General features: G+C 37.6%; 1 protein-coding gene across 1 annotated transcript in view; it reads right to left on the bottom strand.

Annotated features, from left to right (window-relative positions):
- The window catches only part of stag2a (STAG2 cohesin complex component a), a 23,887-nt gene extending 12,874 nt beyond the window's left edge, over positions 1-11,013 (bottom strand). The window contains exons 1-16 of the mRNA XM_073814805.1: positions 10,778-11,013; positions 10,046-10,130; positions 9,476-9,551; positions 9,155-9,295; positions 7,493-7,589; positions 7,007-7,083; positions 6,130-6,334; positions 5,673-5,824; positions 4,699-4,772; positions 4,418-4,541; positions 4,220-4,318; positions 3,622-3,701; positions 3,426-3,533; positions 2,028-2,136; positions 1,616-1,733; positions 1,395-1,517 (exon numbers count right to left, since the gene is read on the bottom strand). Coding sequence (XP_073670906.1) covers positions 1,395-1,517; positions 1,616-1,733; positions 2,028-2,136; positions 3,426-3,533; positions 3,622-3,701; positions 4,220-4,318; positions 4,418-4,541; positions 4,699-4,772; positions 5,673-5,824; positions 6,130-6,334; positions 7,007-7,083; positions 7,493-7,589; positions 9,155-9,295; positions 9,476-9,551; positions 10,046-10,083 — 1,621 coding nt within the window. The 5' untranslated portion in view covers positions 10,084-10,130; positions 10,778-11,013. The remainder of the gene's footprint in view (positions 1-1,394; positions 1,518-1,615; positions 1,734-2,027; positions 2,137-3,425; positions 3,534-3,621; positions 3,702-4,219; positions 4,319-4,417; positions 4,542-4,698; positions 4,773-5,672; positions 5,825-6,129; positions 6,335-7,006; positions 7,084-7,492; positions 7,590-9,154; positions 9,296-9,475; positions 9,552-10,045; positions 10,131-10,777) is intronic.
- Positions 11,014-11,413: the final 400 nt, after the last annotated feature.

The following is an 11,413-nucleotide window of genomic DNA, read 5'->3' as shown; positions in this document are numbered from 1 at the left end:
GTCAGAACCTGCATCAGTAAAACGCACACTGAATACACACTACTACACAAAGCATGCAGACAATAGATAAACACAGTTAACACACTGGTAAACCTACTACTACACCCAAAACACACCCACTGCATACACGCCACAATAGGTGTAAACAAAAGAAATGTGGTTATGTATGGATGATTCTGTTGTCTGGTTATAAACAGCTGATTCTGTGTATCCCGTAAGAATACAACAATTGCAGTATGCCAACAACTGAACACAGTACACAGACCCCCATTTTTTCCAAGATAGTATTTTCATGCATTTATTTTTTACACCTCCACTAACATCTCAATGAAATAAAGCAAAATTTAAAATTTGAGCAAACAAGCAGCAAGAAATCTATGGCTTTCTATCCAAAATGATCTTAAAAGCAAGTACATTTGTATAAACACACGCTTTTCGCCTCAAACGGGTCTTCGCGCTAGTTGAAAATATTCAACTCAAGCGAATAATTTTACATTTAAATCATCCAAGTTATCTAGAGGAAGGAGCACGATGCTTCGCGTTTGGTGTGTACGCAGCATTATGGGGCGTACACACCAAACACGAAGCGTGTATTTGCATCGTGTTTCTCGCTCAATATTACTTGTGTGTTCGCGGCATTCACATCGTTCTGCGCAAATTCACATTTATTCGCGTCTTTGCATTGACGTTGTATGAATCGTTGAATTTGCAGAAGCGAATTTAACCATTTCCATTAGTAGATTATATACAAAGATAAAGCAAAGAATAGACACAAAGTTGAATCCCGTGAGTAATCTAGAGCGAGGAACGCGATGCTTCGCATTTGGTTTATAGGCAGCATTAGCAATGTATGATAAAATTACATCTTGTAACAAATCTGAAAAGACAAAAAAAGCAGCAGCCAATCACATTTATAATCTGATCTCTAAAAATAAGTGTGAATATATTTATATAGATTTAGAAATTGAACACATATTATCTATCAGTCTAATAGCCTTTCTACAAGCCTCCCACAAAGTTAATACATCCCTTTAAAGGAGTTATTTGTATTAATAATTAAGAAATTTGGAGACAAGATGGCACTCTTCTTTGGAAAACCAAAGAAAGATGAAGTTCTTTGACAAAAAGTGCTAGCTTTGTTTATGTCAAAAAAAAGGTAAAGACGATTGTTTTTGTGAAAATATAATCAGTAATTCAACGCATTCTGTTAGGTCACACATTACTGGTTTGTTTGTCACACATAGTAGACCATTTTTTTGTTGGTGGATAATGACTGCCTTTTCACCGGCTACCACAACAAGTATATTTCAGATCTGGGGGAAGTACTGTAGGCACATGGGAACACACATGTATACTTTGAATGCACTATAACAGCCTCCACTGTGTTGTGATTCAATTGTAAATAAGTCTTACCCTTCTACCAGTGCCTCGTCCGATGGGCGGGTGACACTCACAGGTCTGTCTGACAGCACAGAGCATGATCTCAACGAGAGCAACTTCCTGAGCATCCGTGAGTGCTAAAATACAAACATATGCATCCTTTTATCTCTTTAACAAAGACACGCAAACTCTTGGACCTATCCGATTAATGTATGCATACTGGATATTCTTGTACCTTCTTCTCCAGGATATGGCTCATCCAGCAGCAAGCTGATCATACTCTCCCAGTCCTTCAAAAGCTCTGACGCGCAGTCCCACAAACTGTCCACCAGGTAGGCACCATGCTCATGAAGCTATGACACAAATTTATGTAATTTTTAAAAAAACAACTACTGAATTCCAGATCCAGACTTCTTTAAAAAAACAGTAATGCTTTGTAAAAATGCATTTAACTCGATTAAAACCCCATCAGTATTCTAATATAAACTGTTTTACTTTTCAAGGAGTGAGTTGCCCCCTTGAGACTAAAATGCTGAGATCACATGACAGCCCGACACTATTAATTTGATCTCAAGACACCCCTGATAAAATAAAATGATTCATGGCTGACATCTGGGAAAAATACATTTACAGCAGATCGAACTCACCTCACTCTCCAAAAAGAACAACACAGTTGTTCTGATGAGGTTAGCGTTTAAACACTGTCTGCCTCTCCTGGGCCGCCCTTCATCCTCTGAACCATGATGACTGAATAACCTGAGAACATAGCACATATATACACACGCACAGTTATAGAGTATTGTACAAAGTGAGGACATCTTGAAAACTCTCAGCTTGAGTATCAGGTGCATTATGGGTACGAATACTACTGTTGGTAGGGGTTTTGTAATTATCCACAATTTAGTGCAATTACACTACACTGGGCATGTGTTCTGTCTAAATAAAATAATTAAAACATAATTATAAAACAGTTAATGTTTCTTAAACGATTACTCACGATAATTTTCTCATCCCCATGTCATCCAAAATGTTGATGTCTTTCTTTGTTTAGTCGAGACGAAATTACTTTTTTTTTTTACAATCTATTCTAGTTTTGTTTTTATTTAATAGACTTTATTGGACCCCAACAGTTTAAATGCAGTTTCAACGCAGCTTCAAAGAGCTCTAATCGATCCCAAACGAGGCATAAGAGTCTTAACAAGCAAAACAATTGTCATTTATGGCAAGAAAAAATTGAAATTTTAGTGCATATTAAGTTATGATCTTCTCGTATCGAACCAGCTGTGTGATGCGCCAGCGCAATCTCACGTAATGGCGTAAGCACGTCAAAAGGTCATGCGTGCATATGTGAAACGCACATTTTTTTACCATTTTAAACAATAAACGGACACAAAGACATTAATTAGTATCATTCCACATACAACGTCTGAACGGTCCTCTTTCTCCACACTTGTAAACACTGATGCGGTAGTTTCGCATACGTCATGCGTGACCTTTTGACATGATGACACATTACGTGAGGTCGCTCTGGTTTGTCACACGGGTGGAGCAAGACGAGAAGTTGTGGTCTAAAATTACTTATTTTTATTTTTCTTGCTGAAAATGACAATCGTTTTGCTAGAAAAGACCCTTATGCCTCGTTGGGGTCCAACAAAATCTATTAAAGGTGGGGTGCATGATTTTTGAAAAATACTTTGGAAAAGGAGTCGGGCCGAGTACCAAAACACTTATAGCCAATCAGCAGTAAGGGGCGTGTCTACTAACCAACATCGTTGCCTAGGTTGCGTATGTGTGGGGCGGGTCTATCAAAAGAAGGTCCGGATTCTATTGGGGTAGGGGTATGTTTGTTTAGGTGATTTCAAATGTCAACATTGGCTTTCAGAGATCATGCACCCCGCCTTTACATTGAGAAAAATCCTGGAATGTTTTTCTTAAAAAACTTAATTTCTTCTCGACCTAAAGGCATCAATATTTTGGATGACATGGGTGTGAGTAAATTATTGGGAATTTTTTTTAGGAATACGAATTAATCCTTTAATACTCACTTTTTGTAAAGGAACTCCCCTGCTGCCACAGCAACCGGTCGGTGGGCGGAGTAAACCAGATGATAGACACTCTCACAGTCTTCAGCCGTCAAAACTTCATCACTAGTCCTGTGTACATGGACACACAAACACATAGTTAATTGACACTTTTAAGGTAAGAGTTATATTGGAAAATTATTATAAATACTGAACTCACTGCAGAACCAGCGTCAGCAGCTTAATGGCCTGAACAGCAACATCATATTCCTTATCCAGAGTCATGGACACGATACGATCCTACAGAGAGAGAGAGTAGGAAAGAAATTTCATAAAGTAGCATACAGTGGCTGAATATCCTTAGTTCCTTAAAAGACAAATTAATTACTTGGGATCTAGTTAGAAAACAGTGAATGACTTTTTGGGGTCACAGTCTTCTGAATGTGATCAAATGCCAAGAATATGTGTTTTACATCCACAAAAATGTCTTGGCATAAAATTAATGTTCAAATAATTTAAGCAGTACAAGGCCAGATGTCAGATTTAAAATAAAACAGACCTGTTAGACCCATTGCTAAACGTAATGCTGCATAGACCGCTGGGTCTCTTTAAGTCTACAGCAGAGCATGACCAGCAAAAATGTACACTGAAGGCAAACAGCAGCTGCAGGGGGGACGCCAAATAAATCTTAAAATGACAAACAGGACCCCCTACAAACTTGTGAACTTCACAGGTCACATCAAGAACACCATTTGGAACTGGACCTCAGTTGGTCAGAGACAATGTTACCATATAAAGCATCCTGGTGGAAACCTCACCTTGAAGCGGCTGGTGAAGAGTTCCAGTCTGGCGTTTAGTTCTCTGCTATAATACAAACCCTGAAGAGCTGTAAGACACTTCAGGCGAACCTCACCTTGCTGTAGATTAATAATACAAACAGATGGCATACTGTTAATTTCAGTAATCAGATATTGCATGTGTTTTTCTAAAGGTATGTGCGTAAATATGTGTTTTACCTTATCATACATTGTCCAGCCCACATATTTCAGGTAACTGTCGTTGAGAAATGCATCACTGTACATCTTCATCCACATACCAATCTCTTCAATGCAGACTACCCTGATCTCAGCTATTACATCCCTGAACACACATACGTGAACAATTAGATCAAATCATAACAAAGCATTCACCACACACATACGGCTACATTTCTCGGGTTGTTGATAACATTGAACAGCAACAGCTGAAATCCTCGAGAAGTGAGTTGAATCGTCTTTAGTTTTAGATTTTTGCTCACCTGTATCTGTGGATGAAGACACCTTTAAAAATGGCATTCATCATGTTCTCGATCTCATCCTGGTTCTCCTGGAGCTAAAATCACAGCCAAAAAATTATGTACACTGTAAAAAATCCAACTTTAAAATGTTCATTCAACAAAGAACATTAAGTAACTTGAACATAGATTTCTTTGTTGAAGGGCGTCAATTGATTATTTTGTGTTCACTGAATGAAAGGAGCATAATCATTCAGCTAACAAATATTATTTTGTTGACTGGACTTAGATGTATAAGTTTTTGTCCAATTCATTCACCCAACTTGCCAAACTGAGTAATCTGAACAAGCAATTTAAAAAAAAAACAATGGTCGGAATGGTTCCCACCATGCATTGCGACATGTTCACTTCTTTGGTTAATATTTACTATTATTATATTTATTTATGTTGTTATGTTGTTAATGTTAGTTATATGTTGTATTTAGAGTAATTTTTAAAGAATTATGTTTGTTCATTGTTACCATGATTGAGAAGTGTCTGTTCAGTGTAGAGGGCAGCACAATGAGTTAGCGCGCATCATTGTTGCCTCACAGCAAAAAGGTCTCTGGTTTAAGTCAGACAAAGACTTTGTTTATGAGACCTTTCTGTGTACACTCCCACAGTCCAAAACATGTAGATTAGTTAAATTTGGATATTCTAAATTACTCTTTACCCAACTTAGCCACTAGTTGAGTAAACATAGAAATTTGCTTATTACCTAATCAGTTTAAGTTGGTTCAACTTTTTGGTGTAAGTTGACATTTCTCAGTAAATTGAGTTAGGTGAACTACATCATCCAAGAGTTGAGTAAACTCAAAAAAGCTGTGCAGCAAGTTGCCTTGAAAATGTAAGTTAAGTCAACTTTTTATTTTTTACAGTGTATGAATCACTTCATGCACAAGAAATGACCTTGATATAAGTAAAAAAAAAAAAAAAATGATGGCAAAACGGTTTTTTACCTCTTTCCGTTTCTGCAACAGAAGCTCAAGGCGATCGTTGGCTCTTTTGCCAATGCTCTTGTTGCGTTCTGTCTCGTATTGTCTCTGCGTGTTGTCCATGTTGATGCTCAAATTAAGGGCAACATTCACTAAAGCAGTCATGAGTTTCATAGCTGAGACAAAGTAAAAAAAAACTATTACTGACATTTATAATAACATTATTAACAATTGCACTGAAAACAGCATCATAGATTTGCTTTAAAAATTTACACACAACCAGTATGAATTAGCATTAGGTTCGATTCAGAGCGTTATTTCTAAGTACTGTGCGTCTTTCTTTGAAATAAAAATTGTGACATTTTTATCTATTGTGCTATGTAAAATACGGTGCAATTTCTGTAGTACTGCACACACAAAATGCATAGCATGTTATTTCAAACATTGCACATGTTTGCTAGCCAAGTCAAAGGTCACCAACCTGCAAGGGTGCTGGTGTGTCTGAACGCTCTGACCTGCGAGTCCGACAGGCCGGTGAGAAGGGAAATGATTGTGTCCATCATGTATTCATCATATATAATGCTGTACTGGCATTGTCGGACCAAAACCATAATGAACTCGCACAAGCTCTGCTTAAACTTCTTCCACATTGGACCTGCCATCGCCAGCGGGTAATCCCCACTGTCCTGAATGAACAAACACACACACCTTTTTAATATCAGAACTTTTTTTAAAGGATAGTTCACCTAAAATTTAAAATTACCCTATGATTAACTCACCCTCAAGCCATTATCCATGTAGAGTTATATTAGAAATGTCTTGACTGTTCCAAGCTTTATAATGGTAGTAAATGGTGCTTCTGATTTGAAGCCCGAAAACATCCACCCATCCTTTACAAGTAAGTGTCTGAACACGCTGAAAACACACTCTCTCGTAAATGCACTTTGGTTGTTACAAGAAGCTAGTTATTTTAGTTTGTATTATATTTAGTTTTAAATATTGATATGTTCCTTACAAACGTGCATTGATCGCCCTCAGAAGGCCTTTATTAACCACCCGAAGCAGTGTGGATTACTTCTGTGAAGGATGGATGGACTTATTTGGGCTTCAAATCAAAAGCACCATTTACTACCATTATAAAGCTTGAAACAGCCAGGACATTTTCTAATTTAACTCTGATTGTGTTCGTCTGGAAAAAGATAATAAAATACATGGAGGATGGTTTGAGGGTGAGTAAATAATGTGGTAATTTTCTTTTTTGGCTGAACCATCCCACTAACCATGTACCTCCTCTATCCTAGATACAGCGTTTTAAATATCATAAACACTTTCCAGTATAGACTCACACATTAACGAACCTCATCAAACTCCTCAGTCATTTTCCTGATGATCTCGGAATTTTGCAGATGCCGAAACATTTCTGAGCTCACCGCACCTGAAACGCAAAATATACACACATGTGGTTAACACACAAAAGGCACAAGAGTGATCTTAAAAAGTTTAATTTAAACCTTATTAAAAATTAGGTGACATCATAAATGAAAAGTATTTTATGTAATTATTAAAATAAAAATAAATATATTATAATAAATATAATATATAAAAATATCTCACCTCTTCTGCACTTATCGCTTTTAGTTTTAATACCAAAACTGAAATCTTTGATTTTTTTACATTTTTAAAACTTCAGGTCATATTACAGAAGTTCAACTTGTTAAAATAGATTCTGTAAGGACACATGCTTTGTGAATATTACCAGCTGCACACTCCTGAGTGTTCATACATGTCCCTTTGCACCTGTATACAAATGTATGCACTTGGAGTATGTAAGGTAGTTTACGCACCTTTACAGCCAGAGCAGTGGATGAAGAAGTTGATGAGTTCCAGCAGTGCCGTGTCTCTGTCCGTCTTATAGGCCTCGATCCAGTCATCGACTACAGACTGTGCAGAAACAGAACACACATACTCGCTTAAAACTATCTCAGTAAAACCTTCTCTCAAACACACACAGCCTACACAAAAAGCACACAATATTCACACCCGATACATTCAAGAACTTGTTCATTTTTAGACAAAAAGCTTGTGTGTGTGCACGAAAAAAAATAAAAGACTGCGTAAAGTCAGATATTAAATGTGTTTTCGGTTTGTCACACTACAGTAAAATGTGTTATTAACCAACCAGCCAAATTTGAATGATGAAAAAATGCCAAGTAAATAAAATAAGCTATCAAAATCTAGGAAAAATAGGCAGGATTCTCTGCACTCAAATGCTGGGGGGGGTGTCGGCTGTCAGCCTGGAACCACTTCCACTTGCAGGAAAGCTGGCATTTCTTTCAAACTTTCAATTACCGCTACAAGCTGAATTGATGCTTGCGATTGTGTTAGGGGCATGCTCGGTGGCTCCAGTGCGTCACAAGTCATGATTTTAGGGCCAAAAAAAATCAAAAATAGAGAAAAACTGTTCAATTCAGTATTACACAGTTCACAGTCTTTGTAATCAGTCCCTCCAGAAAAACGCGATTATGTGATTGCATGATTCAATGCATAATCAGCCAAGGTTCGCATATTTATAAGGGGGACGCATTTTTGAAATACGCCCCACTTTCGCTGCATAAATTGCAGATTTCTGCTCGCCAAAATATGCAGGGCTTGCATAATTTCATAATTTCTAGCAAAAAGTCATATATATCTTAGCAAAAAATTGAAAATGTTGCATTTACGTCACACATGTGCAGCCATGTCCTGTGTTGTCATGGGAATGTTAGGAAGTGACGTAATTACGCGACGTAAACATCAATGAAAAGCTGCAAACTGTTTTTCTGCAAGTTCACGCAGTTTTTGCAAGTTCCCGCAAATTCATCACATAAAATTGCATAAATATCCTGCATATTCCATCGCAATTTTTAAGAAAACGTGCTGCAAGATCAAGATTTTTTGCCTGCAACAATCACTAAAAACTCTGCATTTTCTGGAAGTACTGTGTAATAGGGCTGTATATCGCCAACAATTTCCCGATACGATGCGCATCACGATACAAGAATATTTTGAATTACATTTTTTGTTCAGAATTTAGTAACATTATTATTATTATTATTATTATTATCTGTTTATTGTACATTGAATGGATAGGCAGTGTTGTAACAGTTGTGAGACAGAGACGCAAAGTGAAAGTATACCCGTCACCTTTAACTCTACGTACTCCGCGGGACACTTGCGTCCTTTCCATATGGATCACGAATCAACAGCGATTTGTCACGTCACTTTCAAAAGTGCATCCGAAACGATACGGAAGGTGCTGTATCGATGCATGCATCGTCAGGGGTCCATGACGATGTATCGTCGTATCGATATTTTGAACACAGCACTACTGTGTAATGTGTTTCAGCAATGCATTTAACATTTATAATGTGTTTAAAAACAGTTCTCCGAATTTACTTTACACACACTTAAAGTATGAAAAATGTCTGAGCATCTGAACGAGCGGTGGCTTGTGTGGGTGTGAGTACCTGTGTGGCACTCCTGCCTATTTTGACAATCTCAAACAAACTGAGATTCTCCATGCCGTTCTCCTGATGGTGGCCATTTACCCGACCCTGACCTCTTCCCTCTGACCCCTTCGTCTTTTCTTTAGGGTTTTTCTTCCCCTTCTACATGGACAAAAACAAGAGAGAAAATGTGGTTAAACAATGCTTAAATACTTAACTATATTCTGTATTTTTGCAGTAGGTTAAAATTCCCTATAACAAATAAAACAGATCAGTATATCTGAAACTGAATGGCTGATGATGGAGAACGAAGTTCACAAAAGTTTACTGTCTGCTAGGTACCTTTCCTTTTGTAGGTTTGGCATTCCGACTCTCGGGATCCTCAAGATCGGTGTCGGAAAACTGGAAGTGTCCTTCCCTAAACAACACACACAGAAGTGATTTACTGAAGTATAATACAAGAGCACTGAAAGATGTTTGGGTGTCCTACACTGGCTGCTTTAAGAAGAAAGTGGATGTTTGCAAATCTCTGTGAGAGCATACATTTAGATTTAGCAAACGTATAGTGCATTCAATTACATTACATTTAACAGTATGTGTGCACCCTGGCATTGTGTCCCATGATGCTCTATTAGTTAAGCAATTAAAAGTAAGTAACTTCATAGCCTTTAAACCTCCAATTTTTCATTTACCAGCCTTGATTCATTAACCACTAGGCTATATGTCTGAATACAAGTCATGCATACAACTTTTGTCCTCTATTCACCAAACACAAAGGCCAGCAAGTGCTGAGACACATGCTGTAAGCTTATAGAAACCTAGATATACAGTAGCCTTGATGTTCCTTAATGCTCACTAGGCATCTCACTAGGTTAAGACACAACCAGTGTTTGTGTTCGTGTGTTATCTTACTGGTGGAAGTCTGCTTGAAGCTCCTGAGCTGCTATCATTTTCTCAACATCTTCTGTCTTCTCTTGAGTTTATAAGTGTCCCAACACTGCAGCAGACAGAAACACGAAACACACACATAAACTCCAGCACCTCTAAAATCCATATCAGCATAAAATAACACCAACATTTGCTTTAAAACGATACGTTATTCCACATGCACGGGGTTATTCAGGCGTATATGAGAATTATTATAAACGTGTCTCTCTGAGAAGGGTGTGTGTGTGACTTTAATAATAAATATCAAACATTTGCGGTCAAACACGTTAATGCACACAATATTTTGAACGTAACACATTGCACAAACTGTATTTAACACATGAATACATCTATATTCGTGTGGTGAGAGAGGATTTATTTGGAGTCTGCTTTTTAATGATCAGTTTGATTTCCGTAAACACGGGCTAGCATGCTAACATGCTAACGGGCCTCTTGCACCTCCAACAGTCATTAAAATCCTCCCAAACCCGCCAAAACAATGACAAACTCCCTCAAAAAACGCATTAAACTTTAAAAAATTCTTACTTGAAGCATGCAAAATTGTTTTATTAATCTCTCCTCTTTAACCGGCCGCTGAAAAGTGTCTGACATATGAACGACTGTAACAAATTAATATCCGAAGAACTCGATGTAACAATCTCTTTATTACCCAAAAGGCAGATATTAATGAAGACAGACCGCCATTTCCGCCCTCACCTTCCTCAGCGCGAGTCCAGCAGCATCGAACCCGCCCCGAGCCGCTGCCGAACCGAACGTAACCGGACCGGAGCTTCGCTGTTAAGCAATTAAAACATGATCTGAGTGAAAGTGCCTCAGTTCTGTTTGTTTTTGGAAAGGACAGTTTGGTGCTGTGGGCGGACAGGAGTGAAAAATACAGCCCGGAGAAAACCAAAAACACTCTTCGTACGCTTCCACACACGCACGCACACCCACACACTAAAACGCACACACACATGCACACAAACACCAACACACATCATGTGGCTGCAGATCGTTGACATTTTTTATTTTCTTTTATTATTCAGGTTTGAAATTGTTTAATTATAAACATGCAAAATACTGTGGTATACTTTAGTTTTTACTATAGACAATTGCAGTAAAACTCAATCATAGCATATTAAAGATTTATTTAGTATTTATTACAGTTAAACAATTTACTATAGTAGGTCTATACATTTACAACGCGTAGTAAATACTATAAACTCTCATACAAAAGGTACAAAAGCTTTTACCGGGACAGTAACGTCACGATTTTAATAGGCAATAAGCAACATAGATACATATAGTATGTATATACATATATATAATGTATCTAATATGTATATTGCCTTT

This window comes from Paramisgurnus dabryanus, chromosome 5, assembly GCF_030506205.2.
Source record: "Paramisgurnus dabryanus chromosome 5, PD_genome_1.1, whole genome shotgun sequence".
NCBI classification, from domain to species: domain Eukaryota; kingdom Metazoa; phylum Chordata; class Actinopteri; order Cypriniformes; family Cobitidae; genus Paramisgurnus; species Paramisgurnus dabryanus.
Note: the sequence above shows the minus strand (reverse complement) of the source record. Positions and strands in the feature narration are given on the sequence as shown.